This window comes from Penicillium canescens (assembly GCF_028828765.1).
Source record: "Penicillium canescens strain IBT 15451 chromosome Unknown utg000004l_segment0_segment0, whole genome shotgun sequence".
Taxonomy (NCBI): domain Eukaryota; kingdom Fungi; phylum Ascomycota; class Eurotiomycetes; order Eurotiales; family Aspergillaceae; genus Penicillium; species Penicillium canescens.
In genome coordinates this window covers 4,082,353-4,099,473 of record NW_026703966.1, presented here as the reverse complement: position 1 = coordinate 4,099,473, position 17,121 = coordinate 4,082,353, and the positions used below count along the sequence as shown (strand labels likewise).

The window sequence follows — 17,121 nt, the reverse complement described above, 5'->3', positions numbered from 1 at the left end:
TGAACGAGTCGCCATGTCGATTGTTTACCGAGTATTCAACAAAGCTTGTCAGATACCATGAAGGATCATGGGGTGTAGTGGTATAGAAGACGGTCACGGGATAGCACCTTCCTCGACCTGACACCCTCAACACCAAGTCTAGTTACATCGTCGACCATCTCATTCCGCTTTTCCTTTCATCTCCTGCAATACTTTTCAGGACAGACATCATCATGGAGATTTCCGACAAGATCCATCCGCTCCTAATGGAACGACCACGGAGCTCGGGTGTTGATGTTGAGGCATTCTCATTCGCAAAACCTGCTTCCCACCGGAATCCCTTTACTCTGAAGAAATTTCCCAAGAATCCCCTTCTCTCGCAAGCCGCAATCGGTAATGCCCAACCTTCAAGCGAGCAGACACAAGGCGAGGGGAGCTTCAATGGTCAATTAGCCCAACTGGAGACGTACGTATTCTGCCAGGAATCAATTTTGAGTAAAACGTCTGAGGACATGTTGACATGTTTTGAGAATCACAGTACGCCCGCAGCTCGCGATGTTGGGGACGAAATTACCTTCAATTTTCAGACTCCCGGGAGGACATCGTTGCTTTTCCAGCCACCGCAGCGGCTATCGATGTCCATGGAGCAACCAAAGGAAAGCGGAAGTCGACCTGGAACTGGAAGTTCAGTACATGCGCACAGATCGAGTCTCCAGCTTGAACAAGCCCCCACGCTTCCCCAGCCGAATGAGACCATTCGAACAGATGATTGGGAGAACCCTTGCACTGCTGAGGCGAATGTTACGATCCTGGACTCAAGCCCCAACTCAGTTGTTGAAAATGCCAATGAAGCTATCCCCATGCTGCCTGGGACCGCTCGGCCACGTCAGAAAAGTAAGAACATTTCAATCAATGCGCCTTCCTGCATGTCGCTCAACCCCGTGGACAGTCAACCCCGTGGTCCAGAGCAACGTCGTACTAAACAAAAGAGACCACCCACCAAGCGCTTGACACCTCCTGTGGTCAAGAAAAACAGTATCCAATTGGGTGAAGATGATCTCTTTGAGCTCCTCATTATGAAAATGAGGGAGCGCGAAGAGAACGAGCAAAAGTCGGCAAGTATTCAACAACAAATCGAGACCGAGAATTCGGACCTAAAAGGAGAGATTCATTCTCTGCATAATCGACTCGAATCATGCCAAACCCAACTTGTCAAAAGCTCATCTGATGCAAAGCTCCAGCGAGGACAGATAGACAAATGGAAGGCAAGGCTTGCCAAATTCAAAGATGTTATCAATGAACTCGGGCTTGAATATGATACGCTTAGGGAGCAAACGAGCGATTTGAAGTTGACCACGTCGTCTCTTCACAAAGAAAAAGAGGAGATCCAACAGAATTTGGAAGAGATCAAGTTGCAAGTCGCAGAAAACACAAACACCATTGAGGGTCAACGCAGCAAGATTTCCATCTCCGAGGGGATGATTGCGATGCTGAGAGAAGCGTTGGACAATTCAGGGAGACGAGACGAAAGCATGAAGTCGCAGCTATCTCATGAAAAGAAGCGAGTGGTGACACTTGAGTCCTATATTCAAAATGAATCTCAGAGCCAAGCGCGCTATTTGACTATTGTCAGAAAAGGCCAGAATGAAATGATTGGGAAGCTTGAATCCGCCTGCAAACTGTTTACCACAACTTGTTCTGATTCTCGAGATGCCATGACTTCAACAATGAGTCCAGTTCTTGAACGGTGTATCTCTTCGATCCAGGAGTTGAAAGAACAATGCTGCGTTCAGACGATGGATGTCGAAAAGTTCACAGGTGGCGTTCAAGAAGCTGTCACCCGGTATGTGATGCAACAACCCAGTGATGATATATATGGTATTGACAAGTATTTCAGGATCGACGCGCTGGCAGGCCGACTTGCAAAGGGTGTTGAAACAAACATGGATGTAAGCAACGGTTTGTCTCGAACGTTTCAGGAAGGCTTGCGATTTATCGAGGGGAAGCTCGGTCCGGGTTCATCACTTTGCAAGCAGCTCGCCAGCAGCGAAACCCGTTATGGACATCTCCAAGAAAACCTTGAAGGGATTGAGCCGATGATAAGTAGTCTCAATGCTTCTGTCAAGGCCACCATGACCACAGAAACAGACCTTGTGCACTGCTTGGAGATCTTCGGTCAAAGACTTGCCGAAGCCCAGATTCCAGCAGGAAACCCCGTCCTTGAGATGGAGGTTTCGACCAAGTTTGCTGAAAATACCCAATTGCAACTTGAACTTCAAAAAGTCTCGATTGAACTCGGATCTCTCCGGAAGCAACTCAGCAACAGGGCTTCTGAAAATGAGCATCTCCAGCACGCGCTGGCCGAGGCTGTTACCAATGAGCAAGCATCCAAGAGTCAGAACTCCCGGCTAGAGATTGAAAAGACTGCCCTGCGGGGTGAGCTTCAATTGGTCGAGCAGAAGGTCCGCGAGGATTTGAATATTGCGAGCACCAAGTCGCAGGATCGACTGAAAGCCAATTTCGAAAGACAGATACAAGGACTTGAAGCAGCGAATGCGAAACTGGAAACTCATTCCGACCAGCTGACAAGCCAGCTAGTCAATTTCCAGAGATCATTGGTAAGTCCACGAACAAGCGTATCAAGTGATCTACTAATGATTCCAAGGCCGAATCAGAGAAGACAGCGGAGACTGAGCGACTGGAAAAAGTGACCATAGTAAGGCATTCTGATCATACTATAACGAAATTTTGCTGAAGTTTCTAGCTCGAGCAATCAGAACGACAGGTTGAGGAGCTGAACGCCACTTGCTCGAAATATATGACTGAAGCCAAGGCCAAAGACATTGAATTACAACGTTGGAAGAGTTCCGAGGCTGAACTCAGAGTTGAAAAGGAAAGACTCCTTGGCGAACTCGAGCTAGCAGCAGAGAAGACTCACGGAGTTGAAGCAAGCTTGGCGCTGAAGGCCACAATCGAAACGGAAAGATTGAAAACATCTCAGGACGTGCAAAAGCAATTGAAAACCCTTGAGTTGGAGCTGGCGGAGAAGGCCAAAGAGCTCCAGGCAAGCCTGGCGCTGAACAAGAAATCCGAATTTCAGACTCTCAAGTCCACCCAAGAAGCGGAGAAAAGGAACAAAGCACTCGAGTTAGAGACGAACCAGAAGACAGAGGAGCTTGCAAAGATGAATGACAGCCTTGAGGTGATGAAGTCCCGTTCCTTGGCCTTGGAGGAGGTCGGAGAAGAGGCTGATTCTGAGATTATTGCACTCCTCCGTCGGGCTCAAGAGGCTGAAAGTTGGCAAGCGACTATAAGAGAGGGTTTTGCCAGAATCATTGAGATGCGTTCTGACGAGCCATTCAAGCAGACATGGCAGAAAGTGGAAAACATCCTTCAGTCTTCGCCCAATCAACGGCCCATTACCATGGTTTCATCAGATGAAAACCTTCCAGGTAGCACCAGACTGGGTCTCGCGGACAATAAACAACTTGTCTTCGGGCTACGAGAGGGCGGAGCAAATGAGGCTCTGGAAGTTGATCAGCGAACAGAGCGTGTTTGTGAGACGATCGCGAGCTGCCACACTGACCTGCCTTTGTCTCAACGGACATATAATGCCTCGAAACCTTTGACCAGAGAAAGCGTCGACTGGTTACCAAAAATGCCCATTGATGTAGGTCATATCGTACCATTCGCGAGTCTTCAAGACAAGCTTTCACGGGAGGATAGTCTCTCGCTTTTCAACGATCAAGCTGAGCTGGAGATGCTGTTCATGTCAACACCTGATCTCCAGGGACCTGCAGATGCAAAAAAGCCTCCAAAGGCCTCTCAAGGAAGGAAAGAGATGCCAGCGAAGCCTGATACGGTTGGTCAAAACGTCTGTGGAGTCAACTCTGCTGTGGGTAAACATGTGCGCAAGGCAGATGACAGCAAGAGTGAAAGATCCAACTCGGCTCTCGCGAAGCTTGATGACCCATTTGTCGATACAGCCATGAAATCGGAACAGTCTAACACAAAAAGAAAGGTTGTCAGCTTTGAGGGACCTGATGTTGTTGACCAACCAGAGACTGGTAGGCCGCGACGAATATCAGATGCGATTGATAACAGTTCAGGAAAGGACTCCGAGGACAAAGCGCTAAAGCGAACACAGAAGCGGACTTACAGCCGCCTTCGCCAATCTGTGGCACAGGAAGAGACTTCGGTTGACACAAGCGTGCAGTCCCCTGATAACATTTTGGGAGCAAAACCACAGGTTCCCACCAAAACCCAAGATTCTGATGCTGGGCCGGCAAAACCGACAAAGATGGCACGCAACGCAACTTCTGGTCCTGAGCGACGGCTGAGTCCGAAGGGACTGGCTTCAGGCAGTAGGAAAATAACCGCAACTGCCACGCGAGCCCGCACCAAGCGCACCACTCGAGGTATGATATCTGGATCTCAGTAATGATATATCTGGCTAACAGTGGATAGGTGATCGCTATAGCCAGCGCTTTAGCCAAAATGCCTGAGCCAATAACCCAATATACCATCTGGCCGAGGCAGGTCTGACATTCTTATTCGATGATGTTCATGGAACCCCCGGTGCGAGTTTCGTCAGGTCAAGGTGCTCGTTCAGTTCAGCTATATTCAATATTGATTTATCGCAATCTGGCATTGCTGTCGATGGATGGAAGCCCAAACAGATTTAATGAACCAGGAGGCGATGGAGTGGAATATGTATTTTATCTTCATTGAGGTACCCAGATCTGTATTTCTCTTTAACGCCAAACACAATGCTCCGCCAAAAGGGCGTATACCATGGAATATCCGAGAAACCGTAGGAATCACAATTCCTCGGAAGTTGCATCCTCCAGTAAATAATGTACACACAGGGACTGTTCCCCTGAGACCCGTATCGCAATCCACAGACGTTCACGTAAATCCTCAAGCATCGTCGGACATATTTCGGGATGGCGGCTCCAACAAAATAAAAAGTCAGGTTCGCTTCAAGGCAGGAGATCGGAATCAATCCATGGGTAATCGCGGACGGAACTCCAATCACTCGAGGCGCAAAACAAATCGACCGATGATTGAAGATTCGAAGGACCGAGAGAACCACGATTCAAGCGCAAAGCAAAATAGCTTATTTGTTCTTTCCGCCCTTGGTCGCTTCAAGGAAAAGCACCTGCTTCTTGATGACGGGGTCGTACTTCATCATGCTGAGAGGGCGGTGCACACGCGGCCGGATCATCGTGCGGTAGTAGCCCGTCATGGCCATGGAGATTAGCCGGACGGCAATGGTACGGGACTTCGCTGTGGCGGGGAGAAAAGAGAATGTTAGTTTTGGCTGCGTGAAATCCGGGGGTTCCCTCGTTCGCCGCCATCGTCGTTTGCATCCCAGGTCAGGGAAAGGGGCGGTTGGTGGACGTATGGTGCGATTGAGGAATTGGATGATGAGGTCATGTACCTTTCTTGGCCATCTTGGGCGGCTCGGAGTGGATTGTTCGAGTGTTCGCTCTGTCAACAATTTCGAGGCTCGGAGATGATCAGATCAGATCCCGCTGGTCACGTGTGTGGTTATGCTTAGTCATCTTTTCTCTTTGGGACCTTGGGATACGGACGACGAACTGGCGGCAGGCTGCGAACTTTCGTTCAACTATGATACTTTGTAAAGAGACTTGCTGAGAAATTTTGTCATTCTCAGAGTCTACCTGGCACCACTCACGGGCGCATTCGGCTTGGGGAAGATCAGGTGCCATACAATTCACATCTTACCTTGTTAGGCTTAATTTCTCACCAGAGGGTGTTTGAGAGGAAAAATGAGAGCCGGGAGGACGGTTGGAATAGGATCTTCTACTTGGGGTCGGTGTTCGTGCGTATCTTGTGTTATGATCGGATCAAATCATGACACAACCCTTGATATCTCTTGAAACAGTCCCGCTACGCATTTAAACGCAGAACCATGTGTTCTGGAACTCGACATAGAGGAATATACAAACCTAAACTACCAAGTTACACTATACTCTGAGGTATTATTTACGCCCTGCTCCTACTGTGGGTATGTACGTCCGACACTTAGGGTGGAACACAATCTATACTAGACCACAACGGCGAAATATGCTTAGGGCGGGTATATCCGGCTCTAAGTGCTTGTCTTGAATTTCACGCACAGAATCCACTCCTTTTTCGCAGTTTCAAACGTACTTTCTGACCCGATACCTCGGTCAAAACTCAACCACCTTGCAGGCGTTTGTGCTGACTCCTGCAGGCACGATGTGACCCTATACGGGGCCCCTAGACCTGCGCCCCACAGTCATGCAGCCACGACGTTCTTCATTCGATTCCTATTTGAGGTCAATTGTTGCCCTGTGTGGTTGTTGTGGTTATTGTGGCTAATCAGCGTAGTATTTGCGCTCTCTTCGGTTAGTACGTTTCAGCCAGGCTACAGGAATCAGGGACCGATTTGCATAACCGAAACTAGCCTGTGGGGGAATCAGCGTGCATCGTGTGATGGAGACCAAATACCTTTTTCAGATAGCAACTTGTGTCCGAAGCTTATGTTTAGTATGGTTATGGATAAATTAGTTTTTGAGGGAGCATCCATATAAAGCTCAGTATCCCCAGCGTCAAAATAGAGAAATATCGCTGTTTTACCCGGCTTCGATCAATCTGGCGATCACAATTATGTCATTCAAATCTTCTGTTCAGATTGCTCTCCTTGCCTTGTTTGGCACAGGGTTTGCCCAAACCGTGGATGGGTCCAAGTATAACAACCCAACCGCCGGACCGCCAGCCAGCTATTTCGCGGCTGCCACTACAGTTCCTGTTGCCGCTTTGCAAAGTGCAGCTGCAAAGGCTAGCACTGCTGCACAGGATGCAACTTATCCAATTAATGGAGATAGTGGAGCTAAGAAAGTCACTATCCATGGTGACTGGTCGAACTTCAGCGAGGTGTGTGAGCCAATTAAGCCGATACGGAACTGAGCAATTTGGTGACTTTCTATAGGGCGCAGCGTTTGTCTGGGTGGCAGACATGGATGTGGACTGTGATGGGCTTGACTATAAGTGCAAGGTAGGACTCAATCTTCACCTTACACCTTTCAAGTGTTGACTCGATGACAGGGAAACCCAGATGGACAGGCACAGACCAACTTCGGTGCTCTAGCTGCCTATGAAGTTCCATTCATTGTGATTCCTGACAAGTTTGGAACAAAGTATGCTAATGTGCTTCCCGGAAACAATATCGGAGCGGTTATTTGGTATGCCCTTTTCATATTTTGGCTACATTGAAGTGTCAATCTAAAACAAAAGCAGCAATGGAAAGATGTTCTATGGCATCTACGGTGACACAGATGGTGATACACCGCAAGTTATTGGAGAGGCCTCGTGGTTGATGGCCCGCACTTGCTTCCCAAATGACGACTTGAATGGAAACAGCGGCCACGGCTCCGCAGATGTGACCTGTAAGTCAAGGAATTACGTATTCTGTTACTGTGCTAATGGTACCAGACATCCTCTTCACTGGCAAAGATGCCGTGCTCCCTAGCAGCGCTCTCAACAAGAACTATATCACCAACTTTACCACACTCCGGTCTATGGGTGACAAGCTAATGAGCGCCCTGGCGAAGAGCCTCAATTTGAGCGGAGGAACGACGCCGCCTACTACTACTCCTCCTAGTGGCTCCTGCTCTTGGGCTGGACATTGTGCCGGTATGAAATATCATGATCAAATTTAGCTTTTCGTATACTTACCTTTGCTTAGGTGCTTCCTGCTCTAGCGAAAATGACTGTTCTGACGATCTAGTCTGCACGAGTGGAAAATGCGCTTAACTCTTAGAGGTATTTTACCTTTGCTTTATGCTGTTGGCTGAACATTTTTTGCCGGGGTTTATGTTTTGAGTTGTTGTTTTTTGAGCTATTTCTGAATACATCTAAACTCCCGAGTAGTGATATCTGTAACTCTGCTAGAACGGGTCTTATCAAGAGGATATATTTTGCCATTTCTGCTAACCAATTATACTTTCAGAGCAAATGGTGCCATACTTGCAACTCCATTTACTCCTTATCAGAATTTCTACCAATAAACCAAGTCGAGAGCCCCCATTAATAATTCTCGCCCAACATTATTGACTTATATTCAAAGGAAGCTTTTCTCTCACTAGGTATGAAAGGCTATCTGAGACCGGACACATCTGCTCCAATTGATCAGGAATAGGCTTTAGGTTCTTGAGGAGCGTCCAGTGAACTTGGCTGCACAGGTGATTAGACCAATTGACAGAAGCAGGTATTGGGTTTGTCCCATCATCATTTCAATCCAGTACAATCTCGTTCATCTTTCCAATCAAAAAAAAAAAAAGTATCGCAGGACTTGTATTAGATTCCGACTGGCGAGGCCATTGGTTTGGGACATAAAGACAAGCTTCGGTCAGTGATTATAGTGTAAGATTCATCTCTGGTTAACAAATGGTCCGTCTACATAGAAGAAACAGTCTCATCGAAGCCGAAGTACTACGTGTCATGAAATTTATCAACTTGCATCGTTGTTGCGACCTCGCCGCCGAAACATATGTTTCGGTATTAGCACTACAGAGAGCTTGCATAGTGGTTGGGTCATTCAACATATAGGCCTCCCTGGGGTTTCCGATAATCACAGATATCTTCTCGCAGAACAATTTGCCTGTCTCCCTTACCGACTTTCAGAATGTTCCTCCAGCTTCCCATACTCGTCTAAATGCCATTTATCTTTGTGTTGTTTTCTCCGTCGGGTATATGATTGCGCCATACTAAGCAGAAGTAACACAAGAAGTATTTCTAAGCTCAGTCCAGACCTTTTACTGGTCTTCGAAGCTGGGAAGTGCTGCGATTCCACTATGAGCAACCCTACTCGGCTTTCTTCCGTTCTAGATGGGTGGCTCTATCTTCCCGATGATTGAACACTCACATTCATTTACTGGGGATTCGTGCTTTTGTGTTAAAATGACAGCAGTCAAGCACGAGCGGGGTTATTATGAGATAGAGGAGAACGAGGAGATATATAACGACCAATGTGATCCAATGTCCAAGGAAAACATCAAGTCATTTGACAATTTCTCATTCTCTTCCAACCGAACGACTCAATAAACTAGAAAAAAATTCCATCATGGCAGCCGACAGCTCAGCCAAGAGACGTATATATCTCAATGGCTTCGACATGTTTACAGTGGGCCATCTCTCATTCGGCCAGTGGAAGAATCCCGCCGATCGATCAGCCACAAAACGACGCGATCTCTCATACTGGACCAACTTGGCCAAGATACTCGAAAAAGGCGACTTCAACGCCCTGTTCCTTGCCGACACTTATGGTCTATATGACACATACAAGGGTACTGCAGAGCCCGCTATCCGGAATGGAGCTCAATACCCCATGGGTGATCCGGCGATAGTATGTCAGAACCTTAGTTCAGATCCCTTGTATCGAGGAATAGCAAATCGCTAACCACAACGCCCAGCCCATCTCGGCGATGGCATCGGTTACGAAAAATCTCGGATTCGCGATCACTACTTCCACGTCGTATGAAGCCCCGTATGTTGTTGCAAAGCGGTTTTCCACTTTGGATCACTTGACCGGTGGTCGGTTCGGGTGGAACATTGTAACATCGTGGAAGGAATCTGCTGCTAAAGCTGTGAGTTAGTATCTTCGGAGTCTCATACATCAAGCTAACATGCATAGGTGGGATTGCCTCTGGTAGATCATGACAAACGGTACGAAATTGCCGACGAGTACCTGACAGCGCTATACAAGTAAGAAACGAGCATAATTCCGACTTGCAGAAAGCTTACACATCACAGACTGTGGGAAGGGAGCTGGGCCGACGATGCCCTGCAAGAGAACGCAGAAACGGGTGTATATGCCGACCCAAGTCGGATTAAATACATTCACCATCACGGCGAGCATTTTAAATTCGACGGGCCTCACATTTTGGATCCATCGCCACAGCGCACACCCTTCCTCTTCCAGGCCGGTACATCACCAGCCGGTGTGGCATTTGGCGCCAAACACGCCGAGGGAATCTTTGTGTCAGCGCCATCGCCCCACATCCTCGCACCACGCATCAAAGCCATCCGCGAGGAAGCGGCCAGGGTCGGCCGTGATCCTCGATCGGTGAAGGTATTCGCAATCCTAACACCGATCGTTGGCCGAACAGATGAAGAAGCACAAGAGAAATACCGTGAGGCGCTAGCAAATGCAAGCGAAGAAGCAGGCCTTGCCTTTTTCTCCGGAGGGAGCGGCATCGACCTCAGCAAGTTTGATCTGGATACACCCATCACGCCATCAGATGTACATGTCGACGCGCGGGTGCATTCAACAATTAACACACTCTCCTACCAGAGTTCCGACGTGCCGCAGTGGACGCCAAGGAATATCGGCAAGCGCATCTCCATCGGCGGGGCTGGGCCTGTTCCAGTTGGATCCGCAAGCACCGTCGCGGACTTCCTGGAAGAATGGGTCCGCGTGGCTGATCTGGACGGGTTCAATATCGGCTATGTTCAGACACCGGGCACTTTCGAGGACGTTGTTGAGCTGTTGGTGCCGGAACTTAGGAGACGAGGGGTCTACGCACCCGAGAAAGAGAGCGGGACTATGCGTGAGAGGGTGTATGGTCCTGGGCAAAAGCGGTTGCGAGATGACCATGTCGGAAGAAATTACGCATATGAGGTGTACGACGGTCAGTAATGGAATTTCGAGCCTGGGGGTCAGCGCTAGCAGGAGCTTTGAATCGGATCATGTATTATGCGAATAGAGAAATAGGAGCATTTGCCCCTGCAAGTAAGATGAGATCTAGGAGCCCGATGTGTCAAATGCCTTCCCGGTGTCCAGGTACATAACGTACCTGTATTTCCTGCACCAGAAGCGCCCCTAACCCTGCGCCAAGGCAAGCGGAGATATTAAGGGCCTTGAATTTGCTCTTTTGCAGAGGCCAGATGCCATGTGGTCAGGGGCCGTTTTCTGTCATTGGCTCAACTTTATGATGGCTTGCGACTAAATATCACCTAATGCATAGATCGGGTATTTTGTACTCAAGTTCAATTTATTTTCTTTGTGCGGTTTTGGGTCCCCAAATCCTGTCATTTAACCTGAAAGGAATTCCCCAACTAGTATCATTCCTGCTGGTCCTTGAAATTAGATATATTGGACGCACAATCTTAACTATAATATTCTTTTCTTTTTCTGAGGGTTTGATATAGCGCTGTGTAGATCTCGTTTTGTGTCTAATTAATTAAAGACAACACGAACAGAACACCGGCACCTCCGATTGGAACCTATCGGCGGTTTTTCAATCTCACTAGGGCTAGACCGTTAAATGATCAGATTTAATGACTTCATTCAATGAGGTAAAAAGGATTTTCGTGGCAAATGAACGGACTTCATCAACCGCGAGGCGTTCCTTGGCAGACGTTTCATCTTTCATATCCATACTCTCCTTGCCTGACCTGCCTCACATTTTCCTGTCGACTACGGGCTCTCGCCTTTAGTGGACCTAGATGCGGTGTGATCTGTTTGCGCCGTGCTTGGCTCGTTTAAAGTCCCCCGCTAGTGGCTAGTTCATCTTAGGCTAATTATTTCACCCCGCTCTACGGCTTTATACCCCCGATCCTGTGGAAATCTGAAACATCTCTGTGCAGAGCATACAATTTCTTCTCTTTTGAGCGAGATGGGACTATAAGTATCGAGCCTCTGCTCAGGGTGTTCATGATACTATTCTCATCAACCAGTCTCTCCTTTTACTGACGCTTGCTGGACTCAAGTCGTCTTCCATTCCTTTCTACAACTATCATTCATTTCTGACACTCCTTCAACCATTTTTATCAACATGATGTACTCTTCCCAGAATTCGGGCTGGCAGGCTTTCATGGCCAAGAGAAAGGTCCTGGTGTCCTGTGTTCTTGGCCTCTTCTTTCTCGCCATTGGGGCGGATATCCGGGCTGAGCTCGGAGCTGGACATCCGCAGAAGAAGATCCTGAAGCGTGCCACCGACACTACCATTTGGCAGCCGGCCGCTGGTGTCAAATGGCAGATTCAGCTGATTGATGCAGTCGAGGACACCACCGCCGATGCTGACATCTGGGACATCGACCTGTTCGACAACACCGCAGCCACGATCTCCACCCTCCAATCCAAGGGCCACAAGGTCATATGCTACTTCTCCGCTGGTACGTACGAAGACTGGCGGTCCGATATCAGCAAGTTCGACTCCGCAGATTTCGGCAGCAACCTCGATGACTGGCCAGGCGAGAAGTGGCTTAACATCAAGTCCACCAGCGTTCGATCGATCATGACTTCTCGCTTGGACATGGCAAAGGAGAAGGGCTGTGATGGCGTGGACCCGGACAACATCGACGCATATGGCAATGAGAACGGTCTTGGCTTGACGGAGGCGGACTCGATTGACTTCTTGACTTTCCTTGCTACTGAGGCTCATTCTCGTGGCATGGCTATCGGTCTCAAGAACGGTGGTGATATCATTGGCTCTGTTATTGACAAGATGCAATGGTCTGTCAATGAGCAGTGCGCTGAGTATAACGAGTGTGATGTCTATGCTGCCTTTACCGAGGTCAACAAGCCGGTTTTCCACATTGAGTATTCCGATGAGACTATTGAGAACGATAGCAGCGCTTCGACTGATACCACCACGGATACCACCACGGACACTAGCGAGGATGTTGCTGCCACAACCACTGCTAGTGCCACTGCTAGTGGCACTGTTTCCCCCTCGGTTTCTTCCTCCGCTTCCGCCTCCGTCTCTGCCGTCGCTACTAGCACCAGCCCTACCGGAACTTCTTCGGCCGCTGCCACAACCACTACAACTGATGCCGACTCCACCCCTGATACTACGACTGATACGACCGATGACGAGAATGACGAGACTGACGCTGAAGACGGTGATTCCGAAGACGACGACTCCGAGGATGATGAAGACACCGAAGATGACACTGAGACTGAAAGTAACGACACCTACATTCGCAAGCACAAGCAAAGACACAACAAGATCGAGAGCAGAGCCACTCTCTCTGCCTCACTGAAGTCAACTGCCTGCAACGCCAAAAGCGCCGACAAATTCTCCACTGTCATCAAGAACATGAACCTGGACGCTTGGGTTGAATATTGCTAGACAATACGCTGTAAACCTGAGGTTTATGTCAAGTACTTGCTTTTTGTATACCCGCCAGTTCGGGAATTTGTGGAGGAATGACTGTCGCTATAGAATACATTCAGAGGGCAAGTCTTAGTCAATCTATGAGAGACCATTAAAGATTTCGGAAAATCAATACAAACTCCATTTGCATTCTTCTACGCTTGTGTCCCCAAGGAAGAAAGACTGAGCCGCCCGACTTGCTAATGAAGGATATGCTAAATCCTTTAGCTACGTAAAGATAGATTCGATAAGTGAGTGAATAGTGATATATAGGACTAGGCTTAGGTCGTGGGCATTTATAGTGGGATAACGGCCGTTGCTACCTTTACCTTTAGTGATACGCCAGTAATATTGTATGTTTAGCGTTGGGCAAAGCAGGCGTCGTCTTCTAAAGTAACCTAATACGGATGAAGGTGGTTTCGGGTACGGGCCGAGAAACAAAGCGTGAGTGTCCATGGGGGAATCTGTTCTCGAAATCTACTGTAACCTGTTTTAAGTATGCAGGTTCATTCCTGGAACGGGAAGTGGCTGACACGAGCCACAGCATTCGCCTGGTTGTCCATTGGTTGGCTGACGTGAACCTAAGTGCATTCCAAGGTTCTAAAGCTGTACCTCAAATCCTACACAGCATTCTTTGCAAAACCTGCAACCAAAAAGCCAAGAAATGTGCCAAGAAAGATGCCGAAAACACGCGATATCCATTTCTCCAGCCCTATAGGGCTAGGTGCTTCACTCTGTAGATATTCTATAATTCGAAAGGACATCCCTTCCTTGCTTCTATTAACAAAATGGACTATAACCGTCGGTCTCTGAATAGCTTCTCAAGACATGTAGACGGAAACAATAAATCAACAACGCCCACAGCCTTGGCACAAAGGAACAAGAGGTAGACAAGCAGAGGCTAACTAGTCTTGATTTTATCTTGCCAAGAATACAAGGACACTTTCTTCCAACAATATGTGACTTTACCCAAGCTAATTACGTACACCCTTCAAATCGCGTGGTGGTAAATTCCGGGCCCGGGTTGAGTAGCTACTATAAGTTTAGTGCCAGAGTTGGGTGCATCCACAGACCTGACAGCCTGCTCTACCTGCAGAAAGAGGTTAAACGAGAAAATAGCGCAGGCAAGGTCTACGAATCATTTCTTCTACTCGCTATATTAACGTCTATTTCAAACCCCACTTAATATACTAAATCACGCGCGATGAAACCCCAAATGGGTCTGAAGACCGTGCCATTGTGACAATGTCTCGGCTTACTCCACTCTACCGGATTCCTTGAATTCCCTTGATCTTATCTGATGCTTTTTTCATCTATTCCTAATTTTTTTGAACTGGAGTTGGGTTTATCCCCAGTTTACAGTTGCCTCCTTGCTGTATCTATACAACCTCTCAATCTCTCAATCTCTCAATCCGATCCACAGACCTCCCACCCAACCCCCATCATCAACAATCAAACATGGCCCCTGAAACCCTCCCAAAAGACCCAGAGCTCTCCGACTCCGAAAGACAACAAATCCTAGAAGGCGACGCGAAATTCCACCGCCTAGGCTGGAAACGCCTAACAGTCATTTCAATTGTCGAGGCCATTGCATTGGGAAGTCTAGGACTCCCATCAGCATTCGCCACACTAGGCATGGTTGCTGGAGTGATAATGACAATCGGCCTCGGTTTCGTGGCAATCTACGCGGGCTACAACATCGGCGAGACGAAACTGAAGTATCCCCAGATAGGACACTACGCAGACGTCGGTCGGCTGCTCTTAGGAAATATAGGATCAAAGATCTTTGTCGGTAGTTTCGTTGCACTTCTCGTTTTCGTTATTGGATCGCATTGTTTGACTGGTGCTATTGCCTTCCAGACGATTACACAGAGTAATGTATGCTCTATTGTGTTTAGTGTTGTCTCGGCTGCGATCTTGATGTTGCTTGCTATCCCGCCTTCTTTTGCTGAGATTGCGATTCTGGGGTATATTGATTTCGCGTCGATTATTGTTGCTATTGGTGTTACGATGATTGCGACTGGAATTCAGAGTTCTAGTGGGACTGGGGAGTTTGTTAAGGATATGATTCCTTGGTCTGCATGGCCGAAGGAGGGGATTACCTTTTCGGCGGCTATTGTTGCGACTAATAATATTGTTTTTGCTTATTCTTTTGCGGGTTGTCTGCCTTCTTTTATGGAGGATATGCATACCCCTGAGGATTATGTTAAGACGCTTTGGTGGATGGGTGGAATTCAGATTGTTGTCTATACCCTGACTGGGTCGATTATCTACGCTTTTGTTGGGCAGGGTGTGCAATCGCCTGCGTTATTGTCTGCTGGGCCTGTTATTTCGAGGGTTGTTTTTGGTATTGCGCTTCCGGTCATTTTTATCTCGGGGTCGATCAATACGACTGTTGTTTGCCGGTATATTCATGGGAAGGTATATCGGGACTCGGTTGTTCGCTATGTTAACACGAGCAAGGGTTGGATGACTTGGCTTGGACTTGTTGTCACTGTTACAATCCTGGCTTGGATCATTGCTGAGGCTATTCCTATTTTCTCAGAGCTGCTCTCTATCATCTCGGCTTTGTTTGTTTCTGGATTGTCGTTCTATATTCCACCTATTATGTGGTATGTGCTTTTGAGAGAGGGGGCTTGGTATGAGAAGCACAACCTGAAGAATGCCATTTTAAATGGTATTGTGTTTGTGGTTGGAATGATTATCTTTGGGTGTGGTACTTATGCCAGTATTGCCGAACTGGTAAGTTCCTTTTATATCAATATGACGATATGCTGATTCTTATCCCACAGATCGATAAGTTCCAATCAGGGTCAGTTGGTAAGCCGTTCACGTGCTCTAGCTGAATCCTTTCAACAAAGTCGCCTGCCTATTGGGCTGTGTGACCCGTGCAAAAGTTCGAGGACCTAGATCTGAAAGGTTATAAAGTGAAGATTGGATTGAACGCTACTTTTAGAGATCAGGAGGCCTAACAAACTCTAAAAATAAAAAGAGACTTATATTTGAGTATTACAAGGTCCAGGTTTGTGGTCACCTCAAAATCAGGCGACAACTGTGTGTGAGATCGACGCGCGAACATTATCCAACTGACCTAGTCATATTGCCGATCAACCAAGGTCACTCCTTGCTAGAGTAAATACTATAAAGGCTGTTGAAATATTTCGACGCCGACTAGAAATAGAAGAGAAAATGATCTATGAAGTTTTCAGGAGTGGAGATAACTATAGAGCCGCAGGGTCCACCATTGCGATCAACGGGTGGCTTTGCAGCCTTGTCGACAAAGCTGTGAACGGACAGTTTACTCTCTTCCTTGTATCATCCAACAAGCTTTATGTACAGTACTTCTCATATGTGTAGTCATGCAGTGCAATACAGGATAATTTACCTGACGTATGAAGAAACTTAGCCTTCTCGCCTGAGGCACATCCTAAGTCACCTCAGCCACAACCCCGCAGTGAGTCATGTATAAAACTGTAATCTGGAAAAGTAAATCTGTAAAGAAATGGAGTCAAATGGAATGGTGGGGAATACAGGTGGGTTTGATCAACAGTGCTTGACTCAGGCCATATGACCCGGGCACGAAGTATGAATAACCGAATGATGCCATGTACCGGATAGAACTTTACAGTACATTTTACATTTATAGTAAAGAAATAAATCCAAGTGTTGTAAATATTCATATTCATTGAAATCATCGTAAACATTCCCATGGACTGTCCAAAAGAAGGAATGGCCGACATCCTCGCGGGGCGCATATCATAATTCACATACAGTTAACAAAGGAAAATAATCAACTGAAGCTTCTGTAAGCTTCTCCACAAAACAAAAAATGAGTCACACAAACAAGCCAATAAAGCGTGCAGGACATGAAAACATGCATGAACATCAACGAATTTCCGCGTCTTTCATTGGCTAATCCATCCACACCTGCATCCCCAGATGGAGTGGTTGTGAATGTGCTCCACCAATAATGGTGCCTAGCCAAGACTGC

The 17,121-nt window shown here is 47.5% G+C and overlaps 6 protein-coding genes across 6 annotated transcripts; 5 read left to right on the top strand and 1 right to left on the bottom strand.

Moving 5' to 3' along the window:
- Nucleotides 1–212: 212 nt before the first annotated feature.
- On the top strand, nucleotides 213–4,484 carry N7446_006908 (uncharacterized protein; the record flags this gene model as incomplete). The annotated part of the gene is made up of 6 exons (XM_058515655.1): nucleotides 213–445; nucleotides 518–1,822; nucleotides 1,877–2,597; nucleotides 2,645–2,695; nucleotides 2,744–4,397; nucleotides 4,447–4,484. 6 exons carry the CDS (start codon nucleotides 213–215, stop codon nucleotides 4,482–4,484), a joined length of 4,002 nt encoding a protein of 1,333 aa, XP_058372833.1.
- Nucleotides 4,485–4,683: 199 nt separating this feature from the next.
- N7446_006907 (mitochondrial 54S ribosomal protein bL33m) lies at nucleotides 4,684–5,464 on the bottom strand. The gene is made up of 2 exons (XM_058515654.1): nucleotides 5,423–5,464; nucleotides 4,684–5,268 (listed from the first exon to the last, which is right to left on the bottom strand). Exons 1-2 carry the CDS (start codon nucleotides 5,433–5,435, stop codon nucleotides 5,099–5,101), a joined length of 183 nt encoding a protein of 60 aa, XP_058372832.1. The 5' UTR covers nucleotides 5,436–5,464; the 3' UTR covers nucleotides 4,684–5,098.
- A 1,175-nt stretch (nucleotides 5,465–6,639) lies between these two features.
- On the top strand, nucleotides 6,640–7,785 carry N7446_006906 (glycoside hydrolase family 75 protein; the record flags this gene model as incomplete). Its single annotated transcript, XM_058515653.1, has 6 exons — nucleotides 6,640–6,906; nucleotides 6,962–7,027; nucleotides 7,078–7,214; nucleotides 7,270–7,418; nucleotides 7,465–7,665; nucleotides 7,718–7,785. 6 exons carry the CDS (start codon nucleotides 6,640–6,642, stop codon nucleotides 7,783–7,785), a joined length of 888 nt encoding a protein of 295 aa, XP_058372831.1.
- A 1,309-nt stretch (nucleotides 7,786–9,094) lies between these two features.
- On the top strand, nucleotides 9,095–10,669 carry N7446_006905 (LLM class flavin-dependent oxidoreductase; the record flags this gene model as incomplete). The annotated part of the gene is made up of 4 exons (XM_058515652.1): nucleotides 9,095–9,376; nucleotides 9,444–9,617; nucleotides 9,665–9,735; nucleotides 9,784–10,669. 4 exons carry the CDS (start codon nucleotides 9,095–9,097, stop codon nucleotides 10,667–10,669), a joined length of 1,413 nt encoding a protein of 470 aa, XP_058372830.1.
- A 1,138-nt stretch (nucleotides 10,670–11,807) lies between these two features.
- N7446_006904 (endo alpha-1,4 polygalactosaminidase) lies at nucleotides 11,808–13,106 on the top strand (the record flags this gene model as incomplete). The annotated part of the gene is made up of 1 exon (XM_058515651.1): nucleotides 11,808–13,106. One exon carries the CDS (start codon nucleotides 11,808–11,810, stop codon nucleotides 13,104–13,106), a length of 1,299 nt encoding a protein of 432 aa, XP_058372829.1.
- Nucleotides 13,107–14,588: 1,482 nt separating this feature from the next.
- On the top strand, nucleotides 14,589–15,976 carry N7446_006903 (uncharacterized protein; the record flags this gene model as incomplete). The annotated part of the gene is made up of 2 exons (XM_058515650.1): nucleotides 14,589–15,872; nucleotides 15,923–15,976. 2 exons carry the CDS (start codon nucleotides 14,589–14,591, stop codon nucleotides 15,974–15,976), a joined length of 1,338 nt encoding a protein of 445 aa, XP_058372828.1.
- Nucleotides 15,977–17,121: the final 1,145 nt, after the last annotated feature.